The sequence below is a fragment of the Gymnodraco acuticeps genome, unplaced genomic scaffold (assembly GCF_902827175.1).
Source record: "Gymnodraco acuticeps unplaced genomic scaffold, fGymAcu1.1, whole genome shotgun sequence".
Taxonomy (NCBI): Eukaryota; Metazoa; Chordata; class Actinopteri; order Perciformes; family Bathydraconidae; genus Gymnodraco; species Gymnodraco acuticeps.
Genome location: NW_022991435.1, coordinates 2869240 through 2887907, shown reverse-complemented (window position 1 = coordinate 2887907; position 18668 = coordinate 2869240). Strand labels below are relative to the sequence as shown.

Below are 18668 nucleotides of genomic sequence, written 5' to 3'. Positions count from 1 at the left end.
ATAAAAGGCATAACATACTTGAATGAATGTTAAATAAAGAATGCTGGAAATAACTGCATCTCCATTAGCCTATATGCTCTGCAGAAACTGCCTTCTTCATGTCGTGAATTGCAGCTGATGTTTTAATATGGCAATTGACAATTTGACTTATACAACATTCGCAAGTTGTACATTTGACTCATACAATAACCCACCTTCGAGTGATGCTCTAGTTTCTTCATGTTTTGTTTTTATCCCCTCTTCCTTGTGCCGGACTGAAACTGTCTTTTCACCGACATCTCTTCACCTGCACTAGTGGCCGTATCAAAGCCGTGATTGGTCAGATGTCAATTCATCGCAACGGTGTCGGGTTACAGACGTGCTCCCCTTCTCACTCTCTCTCGCTGTGCGCGGAGAACTGAGCGGAGAACTGAGCGGAGAACTGCGCACAGCAGCTGAGGCCCTCTGGGCGGGGCCCCCTGCGCAAGGCGGGGCCCCATGCAGCCTGCGTGATTGGCCTGTAGGGAGGGGCGGCCCTGGCTAGCAGCAACACACAGAGTTAACTACATGATACAAACATGGGTTAATGATTAGAGGAAACTGAGTTATTTAGTTTGTTAAAATTTCAGCTATTCTGTTTACAGTCTGTCATCAGATTATTTAATACGATTTGTTAAAGGCTCAGGGCAATCTCGATGACAAAGGTCAATGTTCCCCCCCCCCCTGTGAGCCAGCCGCGAGCATGGTCGCCGCATCTTTATTACGTCATCACAACAACACGTTAGGTTACCAACGTAAGCCTGTTCTGACAGTCGATGATATTTTTTCGGTGCTAAAACCCTTTCGGCCGAAAGCCGAAAGGGCCTTTTTAACCATTTTCGGCCGATAATTTTCGGTGGCCGAATATTCGGTGCATCCCTAACCTGAACCCTTAATCAACACCAAGAAGACCTTGAACCATCACAACATCCTACGTTTTTGAACAAATCATTTTTTGTGGCATTGAGAGAGGCCACCAAGAGGTCCCATTATGCTTTCGTTAGTTTTCCCTTTACCTCTAGTGTGTTTTCTTTGTTTTTTTGTGCATGTAAATGTTCTGCAGAGGCCAAAAAACCAAAGTTCAATCCAGGGGGAGTTTCTCTCTCTCACACCCCCCCCCTTCCTGAAACGCCTCGATTGTTACTTCTGTGACATCATGACATCACCATGTCACAGTCGCTCTTATATTGGCTAGCGCTCCAACACATTGTACGGGATAGGTTAAGGGGTGGGGACATCTTTAAGCGGTTGACCAATCACAACAGAGCCGGCCAGCTAACCAGGCTCTGGGACTGGGCTCTGGTTTCAGACAGAGGGTGAAAAGAGGTGCTGCAGCACAGTAGAGGCACAAAATACAAATATGAAACCTGAAAATGAGCATAAAATGTCCTCTTTAAACCTTCTGAACCTACACGATTATTTGCCAGGTTGATCCTCAAAATAAAACAATGAATCAAAAAACAAAAACAAAGTAATGATACCTTTAAAATATGATATCTAAATACCTGCAAAATGCTGTCGTAGATTTTGCCCTCTGTAACAGATGCCTTGTAAAGTGGCTCCCGAAACACAGGGCTGAACTCATTGACGTCATCCACCTGGATGTGAACCACCGCCCTGAGAGGAGAGGAGGGAAGCGTGTGAAGAAAGTGCAGAGGAAATGATTGATGGATTAAAGGAAAAAGAAGGATGCAGGGAAAGAAGAGATGGATGGAGGGAGGGAGAGAGGAGACAGGGACAAATCTCTCTAAGTCATTAGAGTTGAAGACAATTAATAAGGACCTAAAGGTACTGTTTATCTTGAGAACAGTGGTTAGTTGAAGGCAGAGCAATGTGAGAGGAAAACAGTTCCTATGCTTGTAGGGAAAATAGATTTATTCCTGAAAATCAGGATTTGGAAGAGTTACCTCTTGATTATCGGTATTTCTTTGTGAAATGGGTTCAAATTATCATCATGTCAATCAAACTTTTATTTAACAGGCATGTTAACGGAAAAAAAGTCGGGTTGTTATTGAAGGTTCCTTCTAACTTTTTCCTTCACTTTCTTTTTAAGAAGCACATAAAAACACACTCTCATTTGCAGGTTGTAAACTTTAAACTCTAATAATATTTGTGCACTAAAGATTAGAAGATGAAGCAATAATTTAGATCATATCATGAAATTCTCCTCCCCAGTGACCTTCTCTGACAACAACTCGTGGTGTATCTGGAGAATCACATCTGGCTAATTAATGACATTAGCTTAATGAGGCCTATTTAGAATGTCATGCCGCGATAATGTCACATTCACACACACTCACACACACACACGTTCACTGTGTTCATCCATCATCCACTGGTGAAATTCATCACAGATTCCTGAGCAGATAACTCTTCCCTCTCTCCCCTTTCTCCTAGTACTAAGTATGGAGAAGCTTATTTTCCAGCTCTTTGTGTCTGACTGAAAGTCCACAGGGTTGGATTTGCTGCTGTCTATGCCCCATTCTACCTGTCCGTCAATCTCACAAGGAACTGCCACACACACATAATATATATGGGCCATTCGGGGACATATCCTGAGAGCAGAGCTGTACGTTTTAGCATGTCACTGCTGCCGTGCTCAGAGATCTTGAAAATATATACCAGAAAAGAAAGCAGAGCATGTAGAAAAGGTAAAGACATATCCATTGAAAGGTGTTTTTCTTCATTACCTTTAGCTGTGAATGCACAATATATACATTTAAGGGAAGGCTATGGAATGTATTTTTTCTATTTCAAGACACCAAGACAAGTCTGAAGTGCTACAGCAGGACTAGGTTACAACAAAAAACAAAAAGAGATTCTGGAAAGAAAATAATGCACACTCCAATTCAGACCCATCATGCACGGGACTATAAAACCACAGGGGGTTCACTTCTGGCCTCTGCAGTTGTGTCAAAAAGTTCAGATCCATTTGAGTCATGCAAAAAACTTGAGGGGGGAATCACATTACATATTTGTAAGTTTGATTTCAGTCATTAAAATAGTCATTTGTATTAATTGGGTAGGAAATATAATCAGTATAATGTATAATGTGTCCTGTTTTGTAATTTGTTGTTATTAGCTTTCAATAAACAGAAAGAGGTTTTTTGCATCATTCATTTTTAGGGTAGTATTTCCTAGTGATGTTATAAATGTTCTTGCTGTTAGTGATGGTGAGACTTATTAAAGTTTTCTCTGTTTTTCATGTTCGAGACTTTTTTGAGGCATATGACTCTTTTGTGCAGCTGCCTTTATTACTTTGATGTTCATATTTGTTTGTCAGTCATGTGTCTTTGTCCGCCCACTTTAAATCGATTTACATTGACAGCCAAACAAGCAAATCATGGGAAGATAAATAATAATAAGCAGTATGACAGATTTGATACAGCGTCTAACAATTACCATTTTCATAGCTGAGTTATACAGCAGCATTAAAAAAGCTGTAAACATGTCAGATAGTCGGGGGTTGCTGGAGTCACAAATTATGTGAAGTGAGTTGTTTAACTGTTATAAAAGATTGAAATATGTCACAATTGTAAACCCACTAATAAATTGTCAGCATTTTCTGTCAGTGTTATCTTTTCAAGGGAAGATCCCACATCTGGGCATAAAACACGCAAGAAACATGTCGGACTAAAAAGTGCCTTAATGACGGCTGAAACAAATACCCCCACATCACATGGACAGATATTCGTCGACTCACTTGTGGGATTTCTTCCAGTCGGCTCCGCTGGGCCCCGCCCCGCAGTCGTAGGCCTGGATGATGAAGGTGTACTCTTTCTGGCTCTCACAGTCCACCGGGCTGCTGGCCTGCAGGACTCCCTCTCCTGATGTGCGATTCAACACCACAGCCTCGAAGGGAGCATCCTGACCATAAATCTTAAAGGAGCAAATCTCCCCTAAAAAGACAAGGAAATATCCACATGAAATGGTGTGTTCTTTTACAGTACATTTACACAATAAAATAAATCAACTCAGCTATTGCAGTATTTAAGACAGTATCTCCATGAATTCAACATTTCTGAAGGATTTATTTATTTATTTTGGCAGAGGATAGTAGTTTGTGTATCAGTTGAACATATGAAATATCCCTTGTCTTTATCCGAGAGAAAACAAACCATGAATCTAACAGGCTCCAACAAGCCTGTTCGCCAACAGAGGCTGAAATGTAACTCAGCATGAGGCATATGAATGACAGACGTTGAGGATGCTAAATATAGAGGCATTAGGCACGACAACTATCAAGCTAAAAGACACTAAGAGAACAGTAACCATAGGAAAAACGATACACTGCCAAGCTCCAACATTGACATATAACAATAACTTGTTACGGGTGTACGCAGCGCGAAAAAATAAATAAAGATAAGGAGAATATGGATAAGAGAAAGAAAACAGATGTAAAGGAGCCACTGTTTTGTAGTGACACTGTGACACTATTTTATAGTGACATGACATAGCCTAGTAGATATGGTTTCCGCTAGGATTTTTTCTCATGTCCGGGCAGAATTGATTTTACCGGACAAATTTGAAACTTACCGGTCATATTTCAATAATAATAATAAGAGTTGTGTAGCAGAGTTTCCGTTAGCAGGTAATTACCGGACTATGAGCAGATATGCTGATGTTTAAAACTCAGTTAATGGGGCTCATTTTTATATTGCTTCAGTTTATAGTCGTAACAGATAGAACAATTCAGATTCATTTTTCAATAAATTAGTCCACAAACAACAAACAACATAAGTATTACATTCAAACAAACTACTTGTAGTAGATAACGTACATTATTCAAAAGTTTACATCAACTTTGAATAATAACACGGGAGAAACGGATCCTCTCTTTTCCCCTCTCCCTCCCTCTCTCTCCTGACAGCCCGTCAGTTTCTCATGCAGCTCCTGCAGCTCACTAAACAGTGGGCGGGTCTTCAGGTGATCATGCAGAGCTGCGTGTCTCGAGAGGCTTCTCAATACTCAAATTTCCCCTCCTCGACTCCCCCCCTCGGTTCCCCTCCTCGAGACTTAGACCCGCCCACAGGAGATGCGAGTGGAGGACCGAGGAGGGGAACCGCGGAGGACCGAGGAGAGAGGAGGGGAAGCAACAGGCGTTTAAAGAAATGAGAACTCCTCTCCTCTGAGCGGTCATATTAAAGCGACGTCCGTTCATTATTACGTGGCAACAGCTGCCGAGTGTTTTGTCATAGCGCTGTATTTTATAATCTCTGTCAGAGCCCTAGAGAGATAAGAGTTACGACACTCCCATAGACCTCCGTTGTAAAAAATGGCGGCGCCTACTTCCGGGGTATGGACATCGAAATAGTTCCAAATATTGTCATTTGGGCGTTGAACCTCATTCACTTACATTACGGCGCGTCGATTAGTTCCAGAGGTAAGTTGCTGAAATATCGAACTCTTTTGAATTGTCAACTGTCTATATTGTATCAGAGGCCCTTTATGATGCTTATACTGGTCTTCATTTGTATATGCACAGCGTAATTATCTATATTTTATCTTGGTTGTTACAACCAATTTAGCTAGCATTGCCTGCTAGTTAGCTAGCGCGACTTCGTCAGCTTTGAAGGTAATATTTCAGTAATGAATCGCTAGCAGCTTATATATCTATGATGCTGGCTAACTAACAAGCAGGATTTAGATTGATTATGTGTTTTTATTGTTATTTTGGTTTTTATCCGCTGAACCTGACCGTGTCAGCCATCCTTAGTCGGCTTTTTCTGTATGATATGACTTAACTGCTAGCACTAGTAGAAATGAGGTGGCGTTTGTGATAAATATTTCATTTAATATTTCATTGAATTTTGGGATATACTAACATTTCATTATGTGACATGTTGACTGTACTTTGTTTTTTTTGGTACTGTTCCTTGTTAACTCATATGTACTGTACAACTAGCGCTACTTTTGAATGCTTGATGGCATGCTAGGATAGATTCCTTTGTATTGTAATATACACACTAGTTTAATGATTGTTCTTCAAAGGTATTATTCAGTCTTAAACAAATAATAGCCTACTGAATAGGCTACTCTACAGCAGTGAATGAAGGATTAGCCTAAAACATGGTCATGTAAAAATGTAAAACGTATCTAAGTAATAGGCTACCAAGCTTTCCGTTGTCACCCTGCCTCTCCAAATGCAAAACTGTCAATAAAAAGTATGCAATAATGCAATTACAGCTGAAAAAGTACTTGGGTGTGTGTGTTTTTTTAATATATATATTTACCATTTAATAACGCAATCGCTGCTGTCTGTCTGTCCCATAGAAGAACATGACAGCGCAGCGCAACTATACTACGGACGTGACTGCCCTGGCAGTGACAGCAACATAGCCTGCTTGTGCTACCACACTTTCCCCTCAAAATATCGCAATCTTTAAAAAATAACAGTGTTGGTTTAATCTATGACAATTTTGACCATGTTTGTGCTGTTTTTGCCATAGAGAAGCATTGCAACGGAAGTGCATTTTGAACTATCCCGGCATACATAAACCACGTGACCGGCTGGCGGCGACATCAAAGAGTGTCGTAACTCTTATCTCTCTAGGGCTGCTTCTCAGGTCGATTAAATGAAATCCTTGCTTCCCTCACTTGCGTCGTTTCCCTGCGTTTAGTCCCTCCCACCAGGGAAGCATGGAGGGACGCAAGGAAACCACGAGAAGCAAGGAAATGAGTTTTAAGAGCAATGGGACGTCCTTTCCTCCGGAGCGTCACGTGAAGCGACGTCCGTTTGTGATGACGCTGCACAGCTGATCGTCTGACAGCAGCTCTGTCCCCGTTATTTCCACACCCCCCCCCCCCCCCCCGCCTCTGTTAGTACACATTTACTGACACAAACATTTGTATCATCTGTTGTAGACTCCAATAAATAAAATTAAAATAAGAACTAATTCTCAAAAAAGATAAACGCCATTCTTAAAATGTATAAACGAACAATAGTTTGATTAATATTGATTAGAGTGCACAATAGAAATAAAATAATTGAGAGAAGAAAAAGAGATATGTTATCTATCAAAACCCAGTTAGATTAACATTCATTGGATTGCACACTTTGTTTGTTTGGATATGTAGCACATTAACATTTTAATAGCACGTAACCTCTTAATGACTGACTGAATGGAAATGACAATAAATGAAAATGTAAAACGAAAAAAGCGATCATGAAAATGTTTCCAAAAAATGAATTAAATGATTTTTGACCACTTTGTTGTTCAGATATATCACATATTTGTAACTAAATGATACATGAATTGAAACAAAACACGGTATAAACTGAGGAGTGACTCCCGTGAGGTTCATGTATTTTCTTCACTCTGCTCTCATGTCAAGAAGCATCAGATCAGTGCATGCACTGCCTCGTCCAATCAGTGAGCGATACACAGTAAGGGGGCGGGGTGAGTATCTGAGGATTTCATCGGAGGATGGTCTGGTGGTTCCTCGGTTATCGCTCCTCCATGATCGCTCCTCGCTCCTCGATCCTCGGTCCTCCGGCAGAAATAAGAGCCATGGGACGGTACTCAAGATGGCGCAGGCAAATCAACTTCCGGTGAGACCGAGGACCGAGGAGCGAGGAAATGAAAATAGTCGACCTGAGAAGCAGCCATGGGCTCTGATCTCTGTTAGATCAGATGAACATTGTTCCCCCACATATTTACTTTGAATTCATTGAGAGTGCGGTATAATGAGACAATAACAGGCTACAGATGCGGGGACACACACACAAATATATTTATATAAATATATACAATTTAAAGTATGAGAGCACTCTCATAATAACGTAACACAATCAGAGACTGGATATATCCCCCCTCTCTCTGGTCGCTGAAATGGGGAATTGAAATTACGGGCCAAAAGTTGTATTTACAAGTAGCCTATTAAAAGTAAGCAGAGGACACCAAACCAACTGAGACCCGTCTGTCCGCCGCATTTACGCACTGTACAACACACACCTACACACTGTACCACACACACCTACAGCTCCTAAAGCATAAGCCGTTGTGTATTTTATTATGTGAAGCAATGGTCTTAGAAAAAAATCGACTCTTTGTTTGTAGATATCTACTAAACTAAAGCAAATAAAGAGAGTAGGCCTGTTATACTGAGTGATATATATTATACACACTGCTCTGCTTTCTGCATGGACCTCACAGCTGTTCTCTCTGGAAACATCTTGACGCGATGAGAGCAGTTTCTAAAATAATATCCAGGGGATGCATGCACAGCTGTCATTGGCTGAGATAAATCCGGCCGTGCGTCACGCCTCCACCGTTCCCGGAAATGTATCCGTGGAGGAGCCGTGGAGGAACCATCAGTGTATCCTCGGTTAGAGCTCCTCCAGAGAGCCTCCTCGACGCTCGATGCTCGGTCCTCAGTGTGCATTTAGAGAAATGAGACGTCCTTCAAAATGGCGCGCTGAAATTCATTTCCGGGTCACTACGGAGGACCGAGGAGTCGAGGAGGGGAAATTTGAGTATTGAGAAGCCTCTTCGGTCTGACTCAGCAGCTGATCTGATCTCTCTCTCACGTCCGGTTATACTTCACTCGCGTTTATGTCCATATCGATCAGATCCAGCTCTCCTGATCGGCCTTTATAGAGAGCACCGATCAAATGATTAAGAGTGAATATCGGCCGATAATGATCGGCGGCCGATCGATCGGAGCATCCCTAATTATTACCAGACATTTTGACCGGCAGCTTTTGAATTTACCGGTTTTTAATACATTTTACCAGCTAAAAATCGGTAATTACCGGCTAACGGAAACCCTGATTAGTTATCTTTATAGTAATTATTCAGTGTAGGCAGCCCTTTATGAGCAATCATAAGAAAATAATAGAATAGAAGCATCTCCAATTGCTGGACTCTCTTCATTCACAGATTTTTCATTCATCACATTGCTGGTAAAAGTTATTTTTTTATTTTGCTTTGTTTGTTCCACCCTTTATCGTACCCTGTAATTTTTTCAAACACAGCAGTAGCTACCAGATAATTGAGGCTGAATCAAATAGGGGTAGTGAAGTAAAAAGTAACAATACACACTTTTTCTTGACAGCACAGCTATCACTCCACATTTCAGTCCGAGTGTTATTTCTGGACAGTGATATTTGTCAGCATGAGTTGCTAATCAAAAAACACATATAACGCTCCTGAGGAGAAAGATAATTTCTCATGTATGTCAAACTGTGCCAGCTCAACAACAGAGGACATTTGTTGTGTCTCAGCATTGTGTTTTTCTTACGTGTGTGTGTTTCTGTGTGTAGATTTGTGTGAGTTTTGAATAATCCGTGGGGTTTATCCCCTGCACAAGTGTTTGTTTCAGGGATTTGGGAAATCTCCTTGCACAGAGAACAAAAGGCTGCAGCGCTCTGACCCTGTGCTGGCTGATATCTCTGCGCACAAAGTGGGACACAGCGGGAACAAAAAGCTTCCGAGCTTGCATGCTCAAACCCACAGACCAAAACAAAGACAAAGTTCCCTCTTGCCATTGGCTTCTTTCCGTCTATCCCCCCTCATCTTCATATCCCTCTGCCATGCACACACTTCTATTTTCCCTCTCTCTTCCTTTAAACCTGATTCAACTCAACATAATTGAAATAATGATGCCTCCAAGCCCAGTGGGCTCCAATGTTTGATCCCCAACCAATGTTAATGATGCCAGGCACTTATATGTTCCCCCTTTACGGTGTTGAAGATGAAAAGGTACCTAATGTGTGATGTGTACTGTATGGAAAAGCAATAATAAACCTTGAAGGTGGTATGGAAAAAAGGCGATAAGCATGGCCTTGATCCTGTCTGCAAATACAAACAAACTGAGAAAATATGGTCCAAGATGGGAACCAAGAGAGAGAAATGTACAGTGATTATAACATACTGCTGCATCCCTTATACATAACCCTCGTCTTGGTGGTTAGGGAGGGAAAGGTTCATACATGTAATCCATTTTCAGCTCCATGTTGTGGCAAATGTATTTTACGCTGGATTACATTTTACAAGAGAACATAAGAGTCATGGAGTAGAAGAAAGATGGAGAGCACAAGTAAAGGAGGGAGAGATGAGGTGGAATGTGATGTGCCAATGTATATGTAAATAGTAATGACACCGATTTCAGACGGATTCCTACTGTGTCAGCAGTGTTCTACACACACACACAAACGTATTGGCTGATAGGCGTTAGAGCACACACACACACACACACACACGTATACATCACTTCAGGGGACATTACATTGACTTACATGCATTTCCTGGAGACTTATCCTAACCTTAACCATAACCAACACATGCCTAACCCTTACCCTAAACCTTACCCTAACCAAGTCTTCACCCTAAAATTAATGATTCCCCTCATGGGGACCTCCAATTTGTCCCCATAAGGGAGGCGAGTCCCCACACGTGACTATGTACACAGATTTAGGTCCCCACAAGTATAGTAATGCTAGGCCACACACACACAGACACACACAACTTATTTAGCTCCCCAGCAGCACCAACCAGAGGGAATGCTATAATTTGTGGTGTATCAGTGAGAGTGAAGCCTAATCTTTTGGCCTTATACATCACGAGGGAAATGGGTCGCTTTCTAGAGTAAACATCATAGATTTTTGCTCCTGGGCCCCGTGCCATGGCACATTGAGAGTGAGGTGGAAGAGTCAGCAAAAAATTATTTGATAATAACATTCATCTGAAATACTCCACAGAAAGCTTGAGCGGCATAACCTGCATTGATGGAAAATGTCAACCTGTCAGGGAACATGTATTTCACGGGATGTTAAATTGCATATATAATGGGAAAGGACATGATGAATAAAGTTAATGAGAAAATGAAGCCCCACAAAATAACACGTTGTCACAAGGAGCCGAAACAAATGTGTCCATTCCTACCGTAAGTAACAGCAGTTGACAGAGCATTTCATTTCTACAAGTTATTATTTCATATTTGTTGGATTTAACAGTTGCTTACGCATCATTTTTTAAATCCATGGCTTCTTTTTGAAGGGTGGAAAAATTACTGAATCAGATTTACATATTTCCCTAAAATATATTTTATCTTACTCCGTATACTTTCATTTGTATAACTTGGTTGTTGTAATTTCTGTCTTACTCTATGTTTGTGTTCCTGTTTGTATTGATTAAAGCAATGATGATACTTGTGTACCACTTATTAGACATTTTTCAGTTTTCAACACTTCTTTCAAAATAACAACTGAGACTAATTATGTATAGAAGGTATTTTTAAGTGATTTAAGAAAAACAATGTCATACCAGATTTTCTAACACAACAGCAAAAGCACCATTGTTGCCAATAACAATAGAGCAATCACAAACCAATACTTCATCAAGTAATTCTCCTGAAGTGTGACTAAGACAGGGCAAAGTTTGGATTCACATGGGGTTTAAAACAACCTGCGGCCCTTTGTTGCAAGTCGTCCGCTCTCTCTAATGGCGCGTTTCCACTGCAGCGGGTAGCTCGCTTTAAGCGTGCCGAGCCGTGCGGGGCCCGTTTTTGGTTGCGTTTCCACTTGGCCTAGTACCGGCTTGCGGGTCCTAATTCACAGTTTTTCTGGCCCCATAAAATCGTGGTTCTGGGGCCAGGAACAACCAGGCTGAGTCGGGCTGAGTATGCTAAACTAGATAGAGAATCGCTGGCAAGGGGGCTACAACTACAACAAGATGAACATATTTGACCGTGATTTAATTGTAATACACATTTCAAAATGATGCCAAAGTAACAACATACTGATACCGGTTAGTAAAAACCATGAATTAATGCTTTGACAAGTCTGCAGACAGACGGCAGAGAAACACCTTTTAAAATGCGTGTTTTCTAAATGGAGCTTGGCTAAGCTAACGTTATATATGCTCCGACCGTCCACACTCACAACAACGGCCTATACAGACATAAATAAACCAGCGACTGTATTCGCCATGACACAGGCAGTCTGTGGTTTGTACTTGTTTAACTTTTGTCTATATTTCTGAATAGATATGAAGAGTTGTGAGCTCTGAGTGCTAAGAGCTAACGGCTATGTTGTTTTTTGGGGCGCTCATTGAAGATGACGTCACGGCTCCGCCTACACTGCGTTACTATAGTAACTACCCCAGTTCCTAAACTGTAATGGAAGCGCAGCATTAAAGTGAGCCGGGCCTAATAAGGCCTAACCAAACCGAGCGAGGCCGAGTGAGGCCTGCAGTGGAAACGCGCCATAACACACTGATGCCCGTCTTTGGCTTAACCCTAGAAAAGAAAAAAACTGCACATTTTTTTACTTTAAAATAAAAAACAAAAACTTGTGGCTCTGTCATGCAATTGTGTGAATTTCACAATCAGTACCGAAATGTAATGTACTGGTGTTCAAAACACAATGAATGTAATTGAAGACAGCAGTCTGGTAGCTGCATATTGTTCCAAGATATGGATGGCATGCTGCGAAATGACTAAACCATTACAGTAATCTGAACAAGGCAGGGGCGGTTCTAAGGGGGGGCCAGTGCCCCCCTAACACTGACCCCCTAACAATGAAAAGTTATTTATTTTTTTAAATGTATATTTTCTGGTACTCGGTTTGCCAAAAACCGCAGGATTTTGTTGCTGTAATGTGAGATTGTGTAGACACCCTTATGTAAATTAGAGATGTTACTGTTCATTGCCTTTATTTTTATATAAATATGGTGTTAGTGCAAACATTGCACTATAACTTAAGCTGAAGCTAACAGTAATAACTATAAGATATATCTGAAATAAATAAGTGTACTGAAACAAATACCAATAACTGTATTGCATTGTTTTCTTATGCGCAATTACTTCATATTGTCTAGTTCTCTTTTTCGTCCTGCATTTATTGTGCCCCCCTCAGAAAATAACTGGCCCCCCAGTGGCCCCCCCCCCCAGTCAAATTGGTCTAGAACCGCCACTGGAACAAGGTGTGACAAAGGCATGAAAAACTGAAATTAGAGGGTTGATTTGAGCAGCACGATGCAAAAGAAAGCCAACACTATAACTACTACACCAACATGCTCATTAGCACAACTCAGTATACAGAAAAAAAGACTAACTGGGAACAGTTGTAAACTAGTCTGTAAACTTTCATTGTTATGCGGATGATACTCAACTATATTTATCAATCAAGCCTGATGAAATTAATCATCTAAATAAAATTCAAGACTGCCTTAAGGACTTAAAAACGTGGATGACCTTAAACTTTTTGATGTTAAACACGACCAAAACTGAAGTTATTGTACTTGGCCCGAAGAATCTACGAAACAAATTATCTAAGGATATACTAACTATGGATGGCATTAATTTGGCCTCCAGTGAGACTGTAAGGAATCTTGGTGTTATATTTGATCAGGATTTATCCTTTAACGCCCACATAAAATCAATTTCAAGGACCGCCTACTTCCATCTACGTAACATTGCAAAAATCAGGCATATCTTGCCTCAAAACGATGCAGAGAAACTAGTCCATGCATTTGTTACTTCAAGGCTGGATTATTGTAACTCTTTATTATCAGGGTGTACCAAGAAGTCAGTCAAGTCGCTTCAGCTGATTCAAAATGCTGCGGCTCGTGTACTAACCAGAGTTAGGAAAAGGGACCACATTACTCCTGTTCTGGCTGCCTTACACTGGCTCCCTATAGAACACAGGATAGAATTTAAAATTCTTCTTCTCGCCTACAAAGCCCTTAATGGGCAGGCGCCATCTTACCTTAAAGAACTCATTATACCCTACTGTCCTACTAGGGCATTGCGTTCCAAGAATGCAGGGTTGTTGGTTGTTCCTAGAGTCTCTAAAAGTACAATGGGAGCCAGAGCCTTTTCTTATCAAGCTCCACATTTGTGGAATCAGCTTCCAGTTTGTGTTCGGGCGGCAGACACCCTATCCGTTTTTAAGAGTGCGCTTAAGACCTTCCTTTTTGATAAAGCTTATAGTTAGGGCTGATTAGATCCAGCCCCTAGTTTTGCTGATATAGGCTTAGTTTGTCGGGGGACATCTTACTTCTTCCTTCTCTCTGTCTATACCTGTGTACTCTCATGTTCCGATTAACCCAGCTTCCCCAAATGTCTTTCTTTTTGGTGTCTATATACGCCGGGATCCGGAGTCATGGATGATCCTGCGCTCCTCTGTCCTGGATCGCGAGCCCTGGATCTTGAGTCGTGGCTGTGGTCCTGGATCATAGGTCCTGGATGGATATCCTCGTGGATTCATCTTCCTATTATACACACATGCATTTCCAAACATTTGGACTACCTATGTTGCAAATGTATTATCTTTTCAATTTACACACGGCATCTATTGCACGTCTGTCCGTCCTGGGAGAGGGATCCCTCCTCTGTTGCTCTCCCTGAGGTTTCTCCCATTTTTCCCTTTAAACTGTGGGTTTTTCTCCGGAAGTTTTTCCTTGTACGATGTGAGGGTCTAAGGACAGAGGGTGTCGTATTGTCATACTGATATTTTGTACAAACTGTAAAGTCCACTGAGACAAATGTAACATTTGTGATATTGGGCTATATAAATAAACATTGATTGATTGATTGAACAGGAACTGTGGGTAAAACTGCTGTCTTCAACTGAGATTGTGGGCTATTCACCCACTGATGACAAGAAGACAATTATGTTAAATAGACAGGCTGCTAAAAGTCATTTGGGTTAAAGAAGAGGAACAATTTTCTATCATCAGCATGAAAATTAAAGAATACGTGTCAGGCTGTCCAATAATGTGACCCAAGGAAATATGAGTGGAGACAAATTAGAGGCGAGGAATAAAGTGTTGAATTTATATCTGAAGCGACAAGTTAATACTTCACCAATTAGGGCGGAAGTGTCTGTCTTCTCTAGATTTTAAAAGTTAACGATGTGATACATCACCCAGGGCTCGACATTAAGGACTGCCCGATGGCCCGGGGCCATCTAGTATTTAGCTCGGGCAATGAAGCCTCACCTGCTGGTTGCCCGATCGGGCAATCTATTATGCTAGTATCATGCAGCTCGCGGATCCAGTAATGAGTGACCCGACAGTAAAACTAAACATATCTATAACGAGTGTAGGTAGTTTGAGAGGTCATTAAAATAGCTACGTGTGATATTCTAACCTGAAGGGTGTGTTTTGTCCGCTCAGCGCTGCATGTGATCAGGCAGAGCTGCGTGTCCACTCGTCAGCAGCAGCTGATCTCTCTCTCTCCCGTCAGATTAGACTTTACTCGCGTTTATGTCCATATCGATCGGATCCAGCTAGTTCTAGCTAATGATATGACTACCTGCTTATTAAAAGACACCTAAAGAATAAGTGTCACTATGTAACTGGGTGAGGCCACAAAGTATAGCGCAGCATTATGCATTTGTTTACATGCCCACCGGAACCCCAAGGCATTACCAACAGATCAACGCACAATCAACCCATACAGGACATCTCTTTCTCCACATTAAGTGTTAGACATTAGAATTGACTATTATTGTCTGTCGCATACTCTTCTTGTCTGTCACATAAGTGGCGCAACTGAAGCGGTATTGCGCTAAAGGGAAATTATTTTGACCGGACATTATGACCAAAGAGATTTAGATTTGCCGGCTAACGGGAACTCTGACGTCGCCATTTTGTGTGCTTCGCGGATGCGCTCGGCTCCTCTCGACTGCTACTCGGGTCTGCTCGGTCAGCTTCCGGATGAGGAGGCATTCGTTCGACCAATTTACAGTAGATAACATTACAAACATTTTTAACAGGGGCCATACTAGTGTAAATAATGTTTGTTTTGGCAGTTATAACTGAATGTAATGTTTTCTACTTTTTTACATCTGGGAAGGCATTTGCCTTCATCAGATGGAAAGTGTCTTGACCAACAACTTAAGTATTTCTTATAGCTATGCAGGGCATGCAAGCGAGCAAACAAGAACAAACAAACAAGTGAAATGAAGAATACAATTGAAATTGTACAATACAATATTGTGGTGGTTGGTTCATCTTATAATTCAGTCTAGAGAATGCACCAGACAGCATAAGACCTGCAAAAATCTAAATGTTCTAGGCGCAGGGGTGCCCAACCAGTCGATCGCGATCGACCGGTCGATCGCGGGGAGATTCCCAGTCGATCGCGAGATGTGTCTAAAAATAGAACAACACTATTCTGTTTTATCGTTAATGTCCTATAACTTAATCTTCCTGTGCCAGAATAATGCACTTGAACGCATCAAAGCTTTGTGATTGGCCGGCGTGACCCCATGTGTCGGGGCGTGGCTGGTGGGCAGTGGGCACTAGTTAGCTGACGTTGTCCGTGTCAACAGGAATGACAGTCCGCACACACACAAGACCGCAATTACGGCAGAAGCAAAATAAGCCCAAAATATATAATTTTCACTCCGAGTGGGAGGATGATTATTTTTGTATCTATTCCAATTCAAAGTCCATCTGTCTGATCTGCAATGCGAGCGTGGCTTTATCGAAGAAGGGTAATTTAGGAGCGGCATTTCAAAACAGTGCACAAACGCTACGAGACGGAATTCCCTCCTAATTCTGCCCTACGCTCCCAAAAGGGGAGGGGCCTGAAAGGACAGCTAAATGCACAGCAGTCCATTTTCACCAGGCCCAACAACAAGAGCAAGGCTGCTACCATAGAATCTTATCGTGTCAGTCACGTTCTTGCGAAACACATGAAGTCTTTCAAAGACGGCGAAGTTGTGAAAGAAACATTCCTGGAGGCTGCGACGCGCTTTTGGGGGACAGTAAAAATAACAGCAGCATTTCAACAGGTTTTTGATATGATAAAAACTCAAGTTAGATACCGTTATTAATCAGCTGAGTTTTAGTTTGTTTGAACTTATTCATTATAATTATTGTACAAAATGGTATAAGAATGCAAACTTAAATTGATTATAGTCTATTATCAATTGAGGTTAAGAAACTAGTGTTGCTTGCATCCTATTAAAGGCATTTCTTTTTATAATCTACTAAAATGCAACAAAAAAGGGTTTGATTCTATTAATTTAGTCTTTTTTTATTGCACTTTGGCAGCAGATTCCTGTGTAGCTTCAGATCTGAGTTGTCTTAATAGTAAGCCTCATTTATACTTTTGTAGCAACACTATTTTTATATAATGGCAAAGAAAGGGTTCAGAGTCTTTTCTTTTGTTCCTGTGTCATATGTGGCAGCACTGTTCAATGTTTCTTGAAAACATTACCCACTGTAGTGACGTGTGAATAAACTCCAACTCTGTATCAACAACACTGTTGTGTAACTTCAGTTAAATACTTGTATGTGTGTAGATTAGAAAGAGCCAAGGTAAGATAAAGGATCTGCAGTATTTTATGAAGTATTAATTGTACAAAGGTCAGTTTTATACAAGTAGAAGTGTGTATTTACCTGGTAGTAGGCTGTCAGTAATGGCTACGCCTCTCTATTTGGCCTGGTAGATCTCGGCAGACTGGCAACTTTAAAAGTAGCTCTCGGTTCAAAAAAGGTTGGGCACCCCTGTTCTAGGGGGAGGCCCCCCAAACCCTTCGTGCGTCATTTCGTCCGCACGCATTTTTCAGGGCAATCTCTATTGGGCTCAGGGCCATCTGTAAATTAGCTTAGATGGCCCACATTAAATCCTTAATGTCATGCACCTTGCGTCGTGATTTTGAATCTGTGACCTGCACTGCAACATTTAAGGAGTCACTTCCAAAGTACTGAAAGCCTCCGGTGAGCCCTCTTTCTCAGTGAAGCCTCGACAGAGAGGGAGTAAATTCAATCATGTTAATTCCTCGTCTTAATCAAATGCTGTCGTGACTCCATCTGTTGTGTCTGTGCCCGTTTGTCTGTCTCTGTGTGGAGCATTAGACAGACATAAAAGCTTCAATTTCAAGATTTCACTGTGTGTGTGTGTGTATGTGTAGGGAGCTGCAAGACCTTGATTAAAGTCCTGAGCAGAGTATCAGGCGGTTTAAGCCCCGATTCTTTCACTCTCGTGCCTTCCGTTGTAAACCCCCGCTCACCCCTGCTCTAGTTTAATTATCACCGGATTACACTTCATCTGACCGACAGATACACCCTACTGTAACTACACGTGCAACACATGCACACAATACAGCATGTGTTCACACACACGTACAGTACTGTACTGTACATTCTGTGCACAAATAACACATACTGTAAATAGAAATGAGAATTATTCTGAGGGTAAAGGGATGCAGTAGTGCAGCTTTGCTCGGTTTGTCTATAGGCTACTAGAAGTAAAAATGTACAACTCTTTATGCAACATTCTCTTCTTTCCAGTAGTATTACGAAAATATTATTTTCAACGAGCCTTCACAGTTTTTGTTTAAATAACTTAAAAATATATTCAAAGATGTGCGGTCTAAAATGTCACCAGATCCTTGGTGAGGTTGGGGCGTTTCATTGTAGACATAAGAGATTTCCACCGAACGCACCTTTACTCTAAAGATTCCCGCGGCATATGGAGCACATGGCTGTGTCTGACTGAGCAAACAAGGGGACGTGTTATAAGTCTGCTCCGGCTCCAGAGCTTCAATCACTCCAGCTGTCGCCCGGAAGAAAGACAATTTACACTGTAGAACTTCTTAGAACTTCTCACAGCTTCAAAACTTCGTCCAGCCCATATGTTGACAAACTCACGCCACAAACTGTGATTTAATGAACATTATGTTTGGGCTC

The 18668-nt window shown here is 41.5% G+C and overlaps 1 protein-coding gene across 2 annotated transcripts in view; it reads right to left on the bottom strand.

Moving 5' to 3' along the window:
* clstn2 (calsyntenin 2) overlaps positions 1–18668 on the bottom strand; it is a 189578-nt gene that overhangs the window by 50928 nt on the left and 119982 nt on the right. For both annotated transcript variants that reach the window (XM_034196160.1, XM_034196161.1), the window contains exons 3-4: positions 3722–3917; positions 1524–1635 (exon numbers count right to left, since the gene is read on the bottom strand). In XM_034196160.1, the coding sequence (XP_034052051.1) occupies positions 1524–1635; positions 3722–3917 (308 nt within the window). The remainder of the gene's footprint in view (positions 1–1523; positions 1636–3721; positions 3918–18668) is intronic.